Source organism: Drosophila obscura, unplaced genomic scaffold (assembly GCF_018151105.1).
Source record: "Drosophila obscura isolate BZ-5 IFL unplaced genomic scaffold, ASM1815110v1 contig_185, whole genome shotgun sequence".
NCBI lineage: Eukaryota > Metazoa > Arthropoda > Insecta > Diptera > Drosophilidae > Drosophila > Drosophila obscura.
Window position 1 is genome coordinate 1501777 of NW_024542773.1, and position 18711 is coordinate 1520487.

At 44.8% G+C, this 18711-nt stretch overlaps 1 protein-coding gene across 2 annotated transcripts; it reads left to right on the plus strand.

Annotated features, from left to right (window-relative positions):
• The first annotated feature begins 4482 nt into the window (after positions 1–4482).
• On the plus strand, positions 4483–10744 carry LOC111077176. Of its 2 annotated transcripts, XM_041592683.1 has the most exons (10): positions 4483–4649; positions 6166–6532; positions 6618–8477; positions 8515–8929; positions 8997–9124; positions 9193–9361; positions 9422–9512; positions 9586–9693; positions 10011–10143; positions 10450–10744. In XM_041592683.1, the coding sequence occupies exons 1-10, from the start codon at positions 4633–4635 to the stop codon at positions 10471–10473; spliced, it is 3312 nt and encodes a 1103-aa protein (XP_041448617.1). In that variant the 5' UTR covers positions 4483–4632; the 3' UTR covers positions 10474–10744. The 2 variants fall into 2 exon arrangements, with proteins under 2 accessions (XP_041448617.1, XP_041448616.1); XM_041592682.1 differs by lacking the exons at positions 4483–4649; positions 8997–9124; positions 9193–9361; ... (2 more) ...; positions 10011–10143; positions 10450–10744 and adding an exon at positions 4714–4920 and having other exon boundaries at positions 6618–8730.
• Positions 10745–18711: the final 7967 nt, after the last annotated feature.

Below are 18711 nucleotides of genomic sequence, written 5' to 3' on the forward strand. Positions count from 1 at the left end.
TGCAAATATTCCCACAATTTAAATGCAAATTTTCGAGTAAACAAAACCAGGCACACACACAATATTTATTTGTGTTATTCTCCGTGCTGAATATGAAATGATTTATCAATCAAATTGTATGTTAATATTAGACCAATCGACTGGTCCGACCCCGACCCCGACCCCCACCCCCACCTTCTCCATACCTTTTATAGTTGTTCCCAGTAATGTTTTGCATCTTAAATCGGTCTGGTCTGCCCTATCCATAGACAATCGAAAGACGCGACGCCACCCCCTCCCCCCGCTAGTCAGTGCCGCATTCGAAATGTGTAAGATGATTATGGGATATAGCCGAGCCTTACTTTGGGGCCTATACTGCTGAGATTGGGATCTACAATCATTAAGAGTGTGTTCCTTGAGATCTTTCCGTTGCAGCTGGAATTCCTAAGATACTCGTATTTGATTCGTGTTGACTGATTTCTCTGTATGGGAACGGAACAAAAAAATCACTTAATCCGCAATTTATCGATGATTTTCGCACTGGTAATATGTTTATAATATCTCTGCGTATCTCTGCGTACCAGATCCGATGCTTTAGTTTAGGTTTTATTTTGTTGTTAATTTGCCCGATGGCCTGTCGATTTTTTATTGGCTTTTGTTCGTTCTTCTTATATTTGTTGTTTGTTTTTACATTTGAATTTGTTTAGTTGCAGTGCATTTGTATTGATTGGTTCACGCTCTAGAAACGTTTCGAATCGTATTGGATCGGATCGGATGGGCTGGCGTTGAATGGAAACCAATACGAGTGGTGGTCGGAAAACGAAGAGGCAGATCGATCACCTAATCGACGGGGGGCTTGCTAAATATTCGGATTTGTTATTTAATTTCGAGTGTCGAGATTGAGATACAGTTGCAGATTCAGATTCAGATACAGATACAGGCTTTACTTTTGCGGTGTCGGATAATCACAGATTTCGTGTGTTAATGTCGCGGCTTGAACTTTAAAACTGAGAACGAACGATATTTCGCATTGTTTAGTTCTCGGTGCGAGCTCTCGGTGCTGCCTTTGGCTGTGGCTGCTATTGTTATTCTTATTTGTTATTGTTATTACTCGTGCTGTTGCTGTTGCTGATGTTGTTGTACTATGCTTCTGCTGCCACAGTCAGGCTAGGTGCAGCACTGAGGCTTAAGCTGTGACAGAGTAGCGCTGCCAGCTCACTGCCTCATCTCCAGCCCCCCCTGCAACATCCCTTAAGCCACCACATACCCATTCTCATTCCCATCGAATGGCATCCTATCCCATCCAATCCCATGCCATCCCCCTACAATGGAGCGCTCAATGAGCTTGAGTGTCATCCACTTAGGAAGCGCCAACCTGAACTCGCCCCACCGTCAACAGCAGCAACAACAACAACAACAATAAGATCAACAAAAAAAAAAAAAAACGACTACAACAATGTTCTGGGGACGGCAGCAGAGGTCGATGTCGACGTCGACGTCGTCACAGATGATTATAATACAATGGACGATAATGCGAGCGATCATGTAAATTAGATTTGTCTCAGTTGACGACGTTAGGTGGGTTTTCTGGTGGCTTTATGAATGTGTGGGTGGGTGGGTGGCATGTATGGGTGCTCGGTCGAAGCCGAAGTCAAAGCTGATCCCTATGCCGATGCTGATGCCGACGTGACGTGACATCACTTGGACGGACTCAAGCTCAAGAGCTCTGGGACCATCAAAAACAATACCAGAAATTTGCTTTGATTTATGGTAGCTACGAGTACGTACATACATATGTAGATGCCTCAGCATTTACTGCATTATTCTGCTCAAGTGCTGTTGATGTTGCTGAATTTTTGTGAATTTGATCAAGTACAGGGATCTTCACCAGACGATGCGATGCCCGTTATCAAGCATGTTGTACATATCCACTAACGAATCAGAGGTCCGTCGTGAATGGGCGTGGATATGGTACTAGCTCTGAGGCTATATCTGAATGATTCAGTTCGAGATAGTGGAAATTTGTTGGCATATTTTTGTATGTTTATGCGTCTGTCTGGATCAGTGATGCCATTTCAGCCTTTTTGCGTAAAGTGTCTTTTAAGAATGCCCAAGGAAGCTTATATGCAAAAATTCCGCGATTCGTGGCTTTGCCAACCTGATTTTAAAGCCTGGATGTGCCGCGACTAAGTGGATGCGAACAAAGCAGTACTAACTCAAAAATAGACCAAATTCGTGCAGATATGGCTACAAAAAGGCATGTGCAGGATGCATTACCTTTCGCACAGGCAAATAAAATTAATTTCCAGTGTATTAAGACCAGGGAAGCTTGTCGCCAGGAAGCGAGGCCAGTTGCCAGTTTATCCTGTTTTTGTGAAAAAATAGTTGGCATCACTGGTCTGGTTACTCGCAGTCTTGCGGCCGGCAGGCCAGTAAGTTGTTGGGGTCGGGTCGCTTGTGCATGATAATCAGATGAGCGGCAATCGAAAATGGTGAACCGCAAAGAAAAGAAAAGAAAAAAAAAGGAAGGGAAAGTAATATAAAATCATATGAAGTGAATGCTGGGTAGTAAATTGAAATAATTCAATTAATTTGCATTGTAAGTATAAGTACGCGGAGATCAAAACGGCTGAATTGTAATAAAGAGAATGTGGGGAAGCAACTAAACGAGTGCGCTACAATGAAATCAGTTTAAATGAATAACGTTTTTGATGGCTCAACCAAGTGGACACTCGTAAGCAATTTATGCAAGTGAATGCGCGCAAAACATACTAGCAACATTCCATGGCTGGCCTGCGGAAGGAAATGAACCAGCGAGAATTCTATCTTCCAGGCCCGCTGGCAAGGCAAATCGTTTTTCAAACTCCAACGGAAAGGGCGCGCATGCTAACATGCTCGCTGCGAAAAGCTCGCTGCTATAATTCGTCAGCGCAAGTTACAGCTGCCTGATGGGAAACTATCGTTTCATATTCACATTTGGCGGCTTGGCCAATTGATAAAAATTACTTTTTGCTTATCGTCGTAGTTGCTGAAGCTGCTAACTTATCGTATTTACGTCTGTATTGTCTGTGGTTTTAGGCTTTGACGTGTATTACTTAATTCTTATTTTGTAAGCAATCCAATAAAAAGGAGTCCTTCAAATTAACCAACCTTGTAAAAAATTTATTCATGAATTGGAAAACGTCATATGTTCAGTGCTGAGAGGTCTTACTAGCTAGTAATATTAAATCGAATATCAAAAATAGGGAATATGATTTCGATCAACAAAATAGAACGTTAGCCCACTGGTCGACATTGGGTATTTCGTTAATCGCACGAATATTATGAAACTTTAAACATTGTATCGTGGTCATTTTTATTTAGTAACAAAGAGAAAGGATGGACCCACAAGATTAACAAACAGTTACATTTTTCGCTGTTTAACTCAAAGTGTTCACCGTCTCAAATAAAGTTCAAATAAGTTCGTTTTTTTCCTTAGTATATTTACGATATATTTTGAAAATCAGAAGGTATATTTTTAAGTTATATTAAAGTACTTTTCAAAATGACCGCCAAACTCCATTTAGCGCACAAAAATATCGATATTTTTCACTCTCAAATCGTGGAGAGTTTGCAAAACTCGCTCTCAATTCGTGGAGAGTTTGCAAAACTCGCTCTCAATTGTGGGGGTTTTCCAACTTTTCCCTCATTTTCGTGGTGTGGCAGCATGTTGCTGACATTTTTCCCATACAAAATCAAATGTATCTTACGGGAGGTTCCCGTATGATACATTTGATTTGCATGGGAAAAATTTCAGCAACATGGGGAAATAAATTAGCAACATTGTTGTGCAACTTTGGCACGGAATGAGCAACAATCTGCATAGCTTGGGAAAATGGATATTATGGACTTGAGATATTGTTTGTAGTTTCAGGCACCAATTAATGCAAAAACTACTCAGTCTCTGCTCTAAAGATATTAACAAAGTTTTGCAGCTCACGGGTTCCAATAATAGGTATTAGAACCGGTATAAATGTATATATAAAACACAAACATGTGCATTAATAGGTAAAAAACATGTCAATCTAGGATAAAATCATAAATAGTGTTTCAATGGAGCTTGGAACAAAACATTTAACATCAATTAAAAGAAATAAGGTATACAAAAATACGCATAGAAGAAACTTGGTTGACCAGCAACACTGATGTCACATTTAATCAACATTTACGTTTTATGCTTTGGCCGTTTTAGTTTAAACCCTATTATGTAAAGAATTAAATGAAAAGGAGTTCTGAAAACTTGCCAATCTTGTAGAAAATTTATGTATCTATATGATAAAATTATTTGTTTACGGCTGAGAGGGCCAACTAGCTAGTAATGTTAAACGGAATATCAACATCGAAGAATATTGTCGTGTCCCTAGGTATTTTTACGGTATATTTCGAAAACGAAAAGGTGTATTTCGGTATATTTCAGAGGGTAAGACTGGGTATTTTTTTTCAGCAAGTTCCTGGTCACACTGGCACAGCGAGAAGAAACAAAAAAAATTGCGGTGAAAAGTTAAGTTGATTAAAAAAACTATAGACCGTGAGATTAGCAGCAGAAAAGTGAAGTTGCAACTAAAAAAGCCGAGCGCCGCACTGCCAACCAGAAATTGTGCAAAATGAGTGGGGATGTGGCTGCCGAAAATGTAAGTAATTTTTTTTGTGTGTTTGGCGGGGGTAGGAGGCGAGAGATGGCAAATGTCGTGGTAGAGCAAGCAGGAAGGCCGCAGCCCGAGAGAGTGAGTGAGTGAGCGAGCGCGAGAGAGACAAGAAGAAAGCTGAAATTGTTGAACTCAGCAGCCGAAAAGCAATTGCAATGCGTGCAATTAATCAATATGTGTGTTGTTAACAATGTGCCAGTGCTAAGTGAAAAGTGCAAACTATAGGAAAAGGCGCAGCCCCGAAGCCCAGAGGCAGGCAAGTGCAATATACATATGTATGAAAATTGTGTAGTGAGTGCACCCATGCTATGGAACTGGAGGAGAATTGTAATGAATGCTAATGCATTTGTGTAGGTGTGTTTGTGGTGTGTGTGTGAGTGTCTGGCCTGGCGTGCGTATTAGTGTGTGCATGGGTGTAGTGTGTGCCTGCGAGTGTGTGTACGCGAGAGCCAGGAGAGCAATAATTAAATTAAGCAAAGGTGTTACATGCATGTGCATGGCGAGTGAGTGGGTGGGTGGCTTGTGTTTAGCTTTGTGTGTATATACAAAGTGATAAAATTCTTATACGAATTTTTGTGTTATCGCTGGCTGCACTCTCCATTTCCCCCTTTCTCTCTCTGTCACTCTCTATCTCCCTGGTATATGCCAAATGCATTATAAAAAAAGCGACACCTATAAAAATGCGCTATCACACAAGGGGATGTGGTGGGAGAGGGGGAAATACTAGCAAACGACGTACTACGAAAACGACATCGCACACGACAAGAAGGATGTGTGAGTGTGTGTGTGTGTGTGTGTGTGTGGGGCGGCCAGCGCGTTAAATTTTTCCGGCTACTCCTTTTAGGAGCCTCTTTGCGTCATACAAATGTGTGTGTTTTTGAGCGAGAGAGAGAGTGTGTGTGTGTGTGTGTGAGAGAGTCTCTGCGAGTGAGGAAGCTGCAGGCGGCTAGCGGTACTTTTTTACGCACTTCAATTTCCAATTGGAAATCTCCTCTTCTCTTACTTTGGAGAGTGTCGCCCCCTACCCTCGTACGCCAACCCTCTCCCTTGGAGAATCCTGAATCTGAAATCCGAATCTCCGCCCAAAAAATTCCTGCCATCAATTTTCTCTGCGCACAAGCAGCACACGAGCCGCACGACGACGCTGATGGAGGTGCGGGCCCCGCGTGCCGTGCCGTCTTTGGTAGCACGAGTGTGTGTTGGGTGCAGCACGTAAAGGAGCATACACGGGGCCGGGGGAGGCTGTTGGATTGTGGGTGAGGAGGGTGGCAGGACGAAAAACGGCGCACGCAACTGTCATTGACCTTCAATTGCATTCGTTGCAAGTAGCAAGCGACGACGACGCCGCACCCAAAGGTCATAGGTTGTGCCTCGCCTGCAGTCCACCACAGTCCAGAGTCTGCCACACAGTCCGCTGTGTCGGATGGATGTGTGATATAAAAAAACTTTAACTATTTGGAGGCGCCCACTCATCCTCTCCATCCTCTGTCTTTCTGCACAGCTATCGCCTCGCTTCTGAGAAAATGGAATCGTCCATTAAGCTTAAGGACAACAACTCCAATCCCAGCAGCAATTCGAATGGCAACAATGGAGCAGCAGGAGCAGGAGCAGCAGCAGGAGGAGGCGGTGGCAGCAGTGTCGGTGGCAGCAGCGGTGGCAGCAGCGGTGGCGTCTGTGTATCGAGCATCTGCAGCAGCGATAGCTTCAGCATCATGCCACCGCCGCATCATGAGCTGGTCAGCGCCAACAGCATCGAGCTGAATGCGGCCGCCTCCTTGAGCGATGACAGCGGTGTGCCATTGACCACCAATAGCTCCATATCCAGCGGTGATTCCTATCGCATTGGAATGTGCAAATTTGAAATTGAGGTAAGAGCCGGCATCTGTATCTGTGGTGATCCTTTCAATCGAATGCTAAACCCTCCCATCTCCCCTCTTCCTGCTCCCGTTTCAGATGGTGGAAAGCGATGGCGAGGTCTCACAATTCGATTCGCTGGACAATTGCTCGGAGGGGGGCATGAGTGCCGAGAACTTTAATACACTGAAAAAGGGTCCATTGGCACCCATTGATCCGCCGCCCGAGTTCCAGGACTCGCCACAGACAACGCTTGTGCGTTCCATCTCCAAGAACATTGTCAACAGCCTGCGGCGTTGGACCTCATCGCAGTCATCGTTTGAGCATCTGAAAGATGATGTGACGACGACGACCAGCACCAAAGTGGCAGTAGAGCCCCCAACAAAGACGGCTGCAGCTGTAGCTGTGGCAGTAATGGCCAGAGCAGAGCCTGAGCAAAACCAAACAAAGATCTGCCAAATGGATGTAATGGAGAGCACCCATCTGAGCCTCAAGGAGTCGTATGCCATCAATAAGCATCTGTATGTGAGCGATTCGATCCTGAATAGCCACACGGACAACATTTACGATGAGCCCAATAACATCATCAGCAGCTCGTTGGGCAACAGCGTGGATCTGCTGGAGGATGAGGGGTGCTCCGATCAGAGCAGCTGCTCGCCATTGCCCTCACCGCCGCCGCCAGTCTCCATCATCAAGATTAAGCAGACACTGTGCCCCTACTATCAGGATCATACGCGCTACTTCAAGGCCATACCCACGGAGCAGGACAGCATTGCGAGTGCTAAGGCGGCGGCAGCCGCTGCCTCTCAGCAGCGTTTCAATTTCAATGCTGCCGGTCTCTCGGAAATCCACGATTACGATTTGTATTACGGGGCTCGACGACAACCGCCAGCGGACAACAGTAGTTTGAGTCTGCAGCGGCGGCAGGCCACCCTCTACAGCCCCTTGGGTGGGCATACGAGCCACTGTCACTACCACAACAACAACAACAACAGCAATAGTAGCAGTCAGGGGCACTACAACCAACCGTACAACAGCCATCCGCATCACCATCATCATCATCATCACTACAGCGGGGGGACGGCTGCCTCCAGCCATGGGCATGGACAGCGTCCGAACTCGAGAAATTCATTGAACAGTCGCCTGAGCAGCTCGCACAATTCCCTGAATGTTTCGTCGGCAAACAAGCCCGATGATTCCATCTTCATAACGCAGGCCATGTCCCACGATGCTCTGTTTACCCGCGAGATCTCAGATTTTTATAATGTGCCCATCGATTCGGACATTTATGCGTTTCCCGTGGACATGATCGAGCAGCAGCAGCAGCAACTGGAGAAGGAAAAGGAGAAAGAGAGACAGGTGACGGCAGTGGCAGTGACAGGGGCGGGAACAGGAGCACCCCCATACCACAAGGCTGCCAGCAGAAGGAATAAACGCAACAAACGCAAGCAGCGACATGGAGGAACGACTGCCGCGGGAGCGGGGACCGAGACGAGCGACGGGGATGGGGAAAAGTCAGGGAAACATGGAAAATATCGCACACCAGTGGGGCAGAGCCAGGGACAGGGACTGGGCCAATGCCAGGGACAAACGAGCGAATCATCGGAGCCACTGCACATGACCCTCGACGAGGTGAAGCAATTCTATCACACACTCTACTCGGATGCGGGCAAATCCTGTGCATCCTCGGGCGGCGGTGGGGGACCCAAACCGATGATGGTCAAGTCCAGTAATGAGACCATCTGGAGTGTGTCCACGGCCACAACGAATGCCACAACGACCACAGCGCGAACGCGCAGCAGTGTTGGCACCTCAAATCGTTCGACTAGTGCTGCGCCCGCAGGTGGCGGTGGCTCTGCCAGCGATGGTGGCAAGTATCTGAGCAAACAGAGCAAGCACAATCTTGACAATGATAAGCTCAACAACAACAATAATAATAATAACCAGCAGACGCCCATCGCAACAGCAACAGCAGCAGCTGCAGAACCTGCAACAGCAACAACAGTCATCGGAAAAGCCACCCGGAGGGGAGTTGCAAATGCAGCTACAGATGCAACACCACCAACAGCAGCATCCGAACAACAAGCATGTGGTGCACTCGGAAAAGAAGTCACAGTTTACGCTTAATCTCAAGCAAAAGTTCTGCAGCATCTTTCGCTTTCGTCGGAATCATCATAGTCGTTGTCGTGCCGCAGCCGCCTCTGTGGCAGCAGCGAATGCAGCTGCCAATGCGAGTGCCACGAATGCCATATTGGCTGTGGAAGCAACAGCTGTGACGGCCGAAGGCCAGGACCAGGAGTCGTCACCAGCAGCAGCAGCCACAGCAACACCAGCCGCCACAGGGGAGTCGTCATCCGACGAGGGACTCAAGAAGTTCCAGTCGCGTGCACTGCCACCATTACCAAAGAAGGGTAAAAAGATAATAGATCCCTTCTTCTAGCCACAGAATCTCTCATGTTCTTCCTTTCTTTCAAGCAGCAGCCGCCTATGCCATAGATGAAGCTGTCGAACAGCCCGAGCAGGAGGATCAACAGCAAAAGAAGCAGCCTGGTGGCCAAGAGCCGCGTGCATTGCAGTTTACCTCAAGCATTGAAAAAGTCAAAGATGTAAGCAAAAGGACACTTCCATTCCCTTCCAGACCTATATTTATGCCAAATCTTTGTTCCCTTTGCAGTACGGCTGGTACTGGGGCCCCTTGTCTGGGGAAGCAGCCGAAAAGGTGCTCTCGAATGAGCCGGATGGTTCGTTTATTGTACGCGATAGCTCCGACGATCATTACATCTTCTCGCTGAGCTTCAAGCTGAACAATTGTGTGCGACATGTGCGCATTGAACAGGATCAGGGTGAGTACTCCTTATACCCAAGCTATGGCCCATACTTATGTTGATGGACTGTGCTTCTAGGGACCTTCTCTTTTGGCTCTTATGCCAAATTCAAGTCCCAAACCATCACCGAATTCATTGAGAAAGCTGTCGAGCATTCGCGAAGCGGCAGGTGAGAATGAACCTTAGGGCTTCCCCCTCGGATATCCATTAATCTCCACTCTTTTTTTTCTATACTATTTCAGATATTTATTCTTTCTGCATCGCCGGCCAGAGCATGGACCAATGCGTGTGCAATTAACCAATCCAGTATCTAGATTTAAGCACGTACAAAGCTTGCAGCACATGTGCAGGTGGGTGTCGTGTCCTTCCTCTATGCCTGCGGCTGCTGCGGTGGCTTCCCCTCCTTGTGTGCCTCCTGCAATCGCCTGAGTTCGCGTCTCTGCTGCTTGGCCCGCTGCTTGCGGCTGTAGGGCGGTCCCACATGCTGCTTGGGCGCATCCAACGGTTGGCGGGGACGCGGACAGCGCACTCGTAGCCAGGCCCTCAGATATTTCCAAATTTTCAATTCCATTTTTTATTATTACAAAATTTGTGTCTATTGTTTGTCCAAAATAATTGATTTGTATTTCTAATGTCTGTACATATTTCGGTTACATTCCCATTTCAGATTTGTTATACTAAAGGCGGTTATACGAAAGGATCTAATACAGACGTTGCCATTACCAAGAAGACTTTTAGACTATCTTAACTATAAGCATTGCTACTCCGAGCAGGTGGAGTCTGACAGTTCCCATTCGCAGGTGAGTCGCAGAGCACCCCCATAGCAAACACATACTAGCAGCAGCAGCTGTTCTCTTGCCAAATGAATTGTAGTACTTTTTCCTACGATATTGGAATGCTTTTCAGTTGTATATTCATCTAAGAACAAATATTTTGCATAATTTCCAACAAATTGAAGACATATTTAAAGTGTTTCGCAAATTAAAGCAATGATATAAAATGAAACATCGATCCGTTCGCTTATTGGAACGTGTGCATTCAAATATACTGTTACTCTAGCCCTTTCTTTATTGAAATAAATTTTGGAATATATTTTGTTCTTTTAGATTTCTGGCGATGGAACCATGTAGGAGGAAATGGAAATGGAGATGGAGAATGGGGATGGCGAAGGCGGACTCGGAAGCGATTCGCTTGTGACAAGCAAAAAAGTAAACGAAAGCAACAGAAATTATTACCTTACATAAGTAGTAGAATTTAAACAAACGAAACAAAGGAATGCGAAAACAAAGCAAAAACAAAACAACAAAAGTAACGAAACATAAAATCGTTAAGCGTTCTGTATAACAAGAACAAAAGAAACAACAAACAAACAAAAAACGTTAAATAAGTAAAATAAGTAAATGGAGGAAATTGTTAGTTTTGCTAAAAATAAAACCCAAGAAGAAGTAGTAGAAGCAGAGGAAGTAGAAGACGAAGAAGATGCAGACGCAGGAGAACAGGAAGTAAAAGGAAGAAAGAAGAACACAAAATTCAAAACTCTGTTTATTGATCATTTTTTTGTACTCGGTGCTATACTATAAATATAAAAACTATTTAATGAAGGAAAGGAGGCAGTGGAGACGAAGCCGAACACAGGAAGAAGTAAGAACGAAGAAAGAAGAGCAACAAAAAGCTACAACAAAACGGAAACACGAAACAGAAAAATATTATTATAGATATTATAGAAATTATGCGGTAGTCAAGTAAACGGAATAACGAATTAACTGAAAACAAATTGTACATACAAAAATATGTTTGAGAATGAGGAGCCATATGCCACCCAGCAGAACCCCCGACACCCAGCCACACAGTCATCCTGCAACCGAAAACCCCGCAACACGCAAACCGGATGGGGGCCTACGTTTTTCATTAATTAATTTTATGCTTGCCTTTTAGCTGTGATTTATATAAGGTGTCTGAATCGACTATGTCGGGAGTATTTTGTTCAAACTGCAATTTGATATTTATAGAATTATGTGTGTCACGACGAGCGAAGAGATCGCGATCTAACCGAAAGGATAGACAGAGCAAAGCAAATGTAAAAGCAATCTTAAAACAATCTTACGTTTAAGCAAAGACTTTTGTTTTATGGTCTTTATGCTTCAAGTCAAAATATACTCGAAAGCATGAGGTGGAAAACCGAACCAAAACCGATCGATAAGAGTGGGACAGCAATAGCAATAGCAAGAGAAAAGAGTAGGAAAAAGAAACAAAAGAAAAGTGAAACAGAAACAGAAACACCAACAAAGAGCATATATATATGTATATGTATATGTATATATTCATATTGCTTAGATTTATTTCAATTGTTGACTAATTATGGTTTCGGATTTGTTGTTATTTATGTTTTAAGCTCCCCCAAAACCCCTCGCATACCACACCATACCATGCCCCATTTTTTTTTGTGTATACTATTATTATTATTATTGCTCATGATTGATGATTTGTTTATACGTTGTATTTATTTCCTTTTTGTATAAATATATATGTATACGACATTTGTGTGTGTGTGTTTGTGTGTGTAGAAGAGAGGGGGCAATCACCCTCCTCCTCCTCCCATCCAAACAAAAAAAAAAAGCCGAAACCAAAACAAAAAACCGAAAATCCCATTGGACTAATTTTTAGGGTTCTCCTGATATTTCCCAGCCACCCTTTCCCTCTCCACCACCGCTTCGGGCAGCGAATGAACGAACAATTTAACGAAACAAAACAAAAGAAAACAACCAAAAATATTTGTCTATGGAAATTATTATAAACGAACGGAAGATAGAGAGATACATGGAGTACCGAGAACAGAGGGAGAGGAAGGAGTACCGGGAGGTCACAGTAAATGAGCAAAACAACAAAGGCAATATAAAGACAAATTTTTAATAATAAAAAGTAAACAATGAAAAAACCGTAAAAATTCTTTTATTTTTTGGAGGGAGGTATGATTCTTGCTGTCGTAAACTTTGCTGAACATTATCCCCACAAAACGAAGTCGGGTGGTGTAAAATCTGGGGATTTGGGTGGGTAACACCGTCTTGTTAAAACCAGTAACTGTTGAATTGAACTTTTCAACAAATCGAGAAATAGGATTTTCCATGTTATATAATAAGATACTTTTCTGTTTTGCCGGTGGCAAAATTGATATTTTGAATTTGAATTCAAATTCTGCAATTTTGATAACGATAAATATACAGCCACCGATTAGTATGTACCCTCTAGCGGAACAAACTCACATTTTTGCATTGAAGCTACACATTGTGGCCGCTCACGGGCATGGAAGCGCTGTTCATCTTTGTTTTCTGACAAAAGAGGGCGTGTTAAGCTTCATTTTATATACGACAGAGCGCGCTGCACTAGTTCATTTTATACACAACAGAGAGCGCGCGCTTAGTGCTGTTTTTACATAAAAGATGGCACTGCTCTGCTTCAATTATGTACACAACAGATGGCGCATTCGTTATTACTGTGACCTAGATGGCGCCTTTATAAATGTTGGCGCCAACTAGTGTTCATGAAATCAGCGAAGACATGCAGGCAAAATTTTCTAATGAAATAAAAATTCATTTTTGAAAAGGTGAACTTCAGTACGGGGGTATAACGGAATCGTTGAAATTAATTTGAAGAATCCAAGGATGTGCCTCTAGACCCAAATATAATATACATATGTATGTATATTTTTGCTATCAGCATTAATAGATGAGTAAATATATTCACTGATCAGATTTATTTTGTATGTTTTCTATGGCTCTTTAAATGACTTTATCATTTAAAGGCCATGCTGGAAATAATCAGTCTCCAAAAACTCTAAACATGCGCTTTTCCATATGTTCTTATTATTGAACCTCCGTCGAAAGGGTATCCACATTGTCGAGGCACTCGACTCAGACGCTTTGCAGATATGTGGCGCCATCAGGAGCTCATAGCAGAAAATTTTAAGGTCTAGATGGAGCCACAGGTCTCGAATTTAGTTAAGCATTTAAGCAATGGACAATGAAAAAAGAAGAAACCTAAGAGAAATACTATTTTAGTTTGTCTGCTTACGCTTGGACACTCAATCACCCAATCATTGCTTTATTTTATGTCTAAAAAGTTGTGTACCCCGCCCACAGCCCACAATCAAGCAATAAATACCCACAAATGAGTGGAAGCATCTGATCAGTTCAGTCGAAAGATCAAATTGGGGGAAACAATATCATTTTTCTTCGTAAACTTTTGGAAAATATGGAGGTTCTATAAATTGTAACGGATTTCAAGAGAGGGCGCCTCTACTTAGCCAGCCAATAACCTGGAAACTGGTCGACTTTTGATGCCTCTTTGTTTCGGCTTTTCTTTTTTGTTTGTTTGTGCCACCACCTCATGTTGCACCTATGCTGCTTTTCGTGTTTTTGTGGCTTTTCATTTTTCCCAAACAGCGAGCAACAGCCAACCGTCTTGTGATTAATTACATTTTCTTTTGCCAGTTTTCTCTTTAGACGTTTTTTCAATTCAATTTTTTCGGCTTCGATAGTGGAGTGTGGACTGTGTGCAGTGTGCAGTGCAGTGCAGCGCCGTCAACGTCGCTATTTGAAATTAAATTTTGATTAATTGCTGCCGCCGATGGTCCGAGTTTCGACGTTCAACGTTCGATGGCTGGGATGGTCGGCACCTTTTTGGTGTGTGTGTGTTGTCTTTTTTGTTGTTTTCTCTGTTGTGGACGGCGCTACGGGAAAAGTGTTTTGCAGCCGCACTCGGAATTTGCTGCACTTGCCGACAGTCGACCTGCCCCGCACTCCCGCACCCTCCCGCTGAGATGAGGATGAGCAGTCCGTCAAGAAAAAACGATGTCTGGAAACGAAATAATTTTCAGGTGTGAAAAATTTTGAAATGCGCTTTCAATTTGCGCTGCCCGAGCCGACAATCGAATGCACAAGGCAGCAGAAGGAGTGGCAGGAGGAGTGGAGAAAGAAGTAGAGGAGAGGCAGAAGGAGGAGTAGCAGCAGCAGCAGCAGCAGAAGAGCGCGCCCCATTAACGCAGCAACCAAATAAAGTCATTACCAATGGACTGGTACAGTGGCAAGGGGGTAGGAGCAGCACCAAGGGGCAGGGGCAGAGACAGAGGCAGAGGCAGGAACCAGGGGCAGGAAGGAGAGCTAGGAATAAGATTGGCAGAGGCAGGAGCCAAGAGGAACAAGTACAAGACGGCAGGGAACGACAGTGGTTACCATCTAATGTGCCCCCAAACAATTTGCTACATAAACCCTGCTGTTGCTGTTGCTGCTGCTGCTGCTGCCACACCTACCTGCTGCCAGTGCCAGTGCCAAAACATGCAATGTGCCCCAGCCCGTCCACCATCCACTGTCCGTCTGCCTCATAGCCATAGCAGCAGCCGCCGTTCCCCTAAACCCCACACTTCAGTCCTAGAAAAGACGGTCCTAGTTTGCAGCAGGCATCCCCCATCCAAAAGTCACTTTTCGTGTCTGCAAAGCCAGAGCCAGAGCCTGGGCCCCCAACTGCAGCTCCAACTGCAACTCTCGTGGCGGCTCTGTTGCTCTCTGGGACTGAGACTGAGACCTGGAGATCAGATAACTCAATTATTCGCGGCGTAAACAAATGCTGCCTTTCAGGGTTTTTAGCCAACATCCCAACAGCCCGTCCAACGTCCATCTGCTGCCTCCCAGAGCCCTGCTGATGCCCTGATGCGCCGCCGCCTCCTGCCAAGCAGGATGGAATGGGGTATGGGTTATGGGGGTATGGGGGTATGGGCATGGGTTATTATCCCAGGCATAAATGGATTGTAAACGTGATTTTTATAGTCATTTAGCATAATAATGCATTTTATGGTTTTAGCCCAGTCGGAAAGGAGCCCTCGGATTGGGACTCGGACTTGGACTTGGAATTGGAATGGTACTGGCTGTACTGGTACACGGGATTGCACCAGCCTCCATCTCTGGACTTCCTTTTCCCTTTCCCCTGACTCAGACTCAAACACTTCATTCGGCTGAAGCTCTGCCCCCGACGCTTGGCCAGGGGAAGAAAGAAGCCTTTTCTTTTCGCGTAAATGAATCTCGAATTTGTGGGAAGAGGTTACTTACTATTTAGTTGAAAGATATGCAGTTCTGCTCTTCTGTTTGCTGAGGCATGCGGCATAAGGAATGAGAGAAAAATATATGTAATAGCTCTTTATCAAATGACATTGATTTGGTGTTAAGTTCAGAGTATTCAGAGTAGATGTGACTTTAATCATTAATTTAGTGGTTGCACTTTAGCAAAATGTTTCAAATTTATTGAGAAATTACGCAAATATTTGGGGTTTTGATGACTATAGATGGAAAATACATATTCCATTTCAATGTTGTACGATTTTTGGGCTGAATATTAATGAAACTGAATGGCCACATAGAGAGAGATATAGAGAGAGTTATTCTCTATCCCACTTCATGCATCACTCCACCGCATACACCTCCCCTCCACCCCCACCCGAACATTAAATCACGTTATTCTGGAACCGGATAAACGCATTTTCCTCAAAGACTTTTTTTGTCTTGAGTAGATCTCTCTCGACTCTCGGAGTCTTTTAACCAATTTGCGGCCCCGTTCACGTTTGTTATTCACGCTTTTCAATTGAGAACACGCCGCCAGATGGGGCAGCCTGCCCTGCCATGCCCCCCCTGTGCGGTGGGGTGGGGGGGATCACGGCTGGGGCCTCGTTTTATTGTTTGTCTTCTTTATTACAAGTTAAAACGTAATTACTCAACAAATATGCGGCAATTTGCAAGCGAGCAGTGAACCGCCGAAGCACCACAGAGACAGAGTAAGTGAGTAAGAGAGAGAGGGAGAGAGAGAGAGAGGGGAGTAACACGAACCCAAAGCTGAAGTAAGTTAAAGTTAAAGTTAAAGATGAAGATGGAGTCGTACAACTCTTCTTCGATTGCAGTGTGCCCCTGGGGTTGTTGCAATGCCCGAAATCAATCGACCAAAAATGTCTGGACTGTAAATTTGTTTTTATTTATTTCCCCACTCACAAAAACTGGAGCTGGAGCTGAAACTAAAACTCTGAAGCTGTGAGGGCAGAGGAAGAGGGCTCTGAAGGTGTGTGTGCTGTTTCTTGATGTTAGCCGACACACGGAGCAAAGAAATGAAATGAAGTAATCCAATTTGCCCACCGGTTGTCCTTTTGGCCGAAGGCCCAAGGTGCTTATTAGTGTTATAACCCCCATGCCCCGTCGCACCTATCGCTCCCTGCCTCCGAAGGATTGAGTGACGGTCTGACGGACTGCTGCTGCTGCTGCTGCTGCTGCTGGTTGGGTTGGGCTGGGATTCTGTGGATGGCAGACGGACTGTTACTGTCTCCATTTAACGATACCCCCGCAAATGTGCATAAAACGTTGTTAACTTTTCCATAAATCTCAATTTGATGACCCATAACCCGCCCCCTCCCCCAATACCCCAACCCCCCACAGCAGTTGCAGGGGTTCGGCAACGGGTGTGGGGGGGGGGTGTTAAGCGTTCGTCCTTGCCACCCATTCTCTCTCCATTGTGCTGCTGGAATTATTATCGCAATACTTATCAAACAATAAAGGGAACTAAAAACAAAAGTTCTGCTCTCTCTCAGACGAGTGTATGTAGATTTATATTTATGTATGATTTATGCTCGTATTTCGGTTCGTCTTATCTTTGGCTTTGATCCCGACAAAAACCGCACGCGACCTTCATAAAAATATAGAAGTAATTTTCAAATTATTTCCAGCAGGGGCAGAAGCAATAGCAGCAGGGTTTGTCGTATCCCCCCACCCCCCGTCGCATCGTCTCATCATCTCATCGCATCTACATTTTTGGGTGTCGTTTGACTGTCAGAAATGTCGAATGTTTATCAAAACAAGTAAATCGCATAAAAATAGAGCCATTGTCAAGGGTCTGTCCAGGCTCGTGCCCCTGCCCGTGCCCGTGCCCATGGACAAGGGGAGGATTCTACGGTTTCTAAGGGTTCGAGGGCTCGAGGGGGGATTCGAGAGGGTTCCTCGTCCAGAGACAATGTTGATGCTGGTTTGCTGATTAGCCGCCACCGCCGCATATACACTCGTAAATCGTACTTAAGCCATTATAAATTGTTATCCCATCATCCCATTGGACACGACCGACAATTCATCCGGAATATTGCTCTCCAATGGGAGTAGGAAATCTGAGTAGAATTATCTCAAGTCCGAATGCATGGGAAAGTGTTTGCTAGGGTATTCCTGGAGGTTTTCCCTTAGCTTTCACCCACTCCCACTGTGTTCTATGCAAATATTGCATTGATTGGGAAGTGACAAATATTGGGTATCAAGGATATGTCTAAATGATTAACAGTCCCTTCGGTTCTCTTATAAATGCATCCAGAATTTATAGAAATTTACCATCACCGCAGCTTTTTACGGCAGAAACGACCGAGGGGCTATGCTGCATGACCCGCTACATGCATAACCGGAACAATCGAACCATAAGAATATCCCCCCAATGGGGATAGAAAAAAAATCATATAAATTACAAGCAGAATTTGTTTTCTTTTTGGAATCCCTGTTTGTTTATTCTTCGACTCTATCATGTGGTTTGCGGAGTATTTTCCATCGGGTATTTTGTTGTTCTTGCTAATCCCATTGCCATTCTCTATTTCCCATCATCTTCTCACGCTCTAAACAACTATTAGCAGGCCACTTTACAGGCAATACCCTCTAAGCCCAACCCAAAATACAAGCCACCAGTCCACCAGTTTACCAGTCGCTAGTCAAACAAATCGGATTCCCAGGCAGACGCTAATCCTTGTCGATTGCTCACTTTAATGCCGGCCACCCTCCGGGGCTTCAGTGCTCCTGAATGCCACCCTGCCTCTCTGCCTCCTGGCCTCCTGGCTGGGCCTTCTATTTGCGTCATGTTGTACATGTTAAGCCGACAAATCGGTTGCGATTGATTAAAGTGCGAGCCGAGTCGAGCGCCGAACGGGGCTCTGCGCTCTCTTCATCCCCGTCGATTGCTATCTTGACTTCAGTTTTCGGGGGGTTTCGATTTTTGGTCTTTGGTTTTTTGTTTCTGTTTTGGGCTTTTTGGAAATCTGACAAAAGCCTCTACCCGTCTCGAAAGGTAAGCCGCTGACGGCGTCCACCTTGCCCTGTCAGGCCACCTCCTTTGTTGTCCTTTTTGCGTTAAGCGCGTGAAATTTGTCATATCCTTATCGGCAGGCAGCGCACTGCTGCTGTCTCATCCTCATCCTCAGCCACATTATCCTCTCTGGTGGTTAGTTTTGCATGCAGGGAGCACCAAAGGAGGCGTGAAATATCCACAGAATGTGCCACGTACTGGCTGGCAATCCTCTGAAGCGTTTTGGTCCC

Coding starts and splice junctions, on each gene's coding strand:
- LOC111077176 (XM_041592683.1), top strand. Junction 8,478..8,514: donor ATAACCAGCAGACGCCCATC/GCAACAGCAACA, acceptor AACCTGCAACAG/CAACAACAGTCATCGGAAAA. Junction 9,125..9,192: donor GCATTGAAAAAGTCAAAGAT/GTAAGCAAAAGG, acceptor TTCCCTTTGCAG/TACGGCTGGTACTGGGGCCC.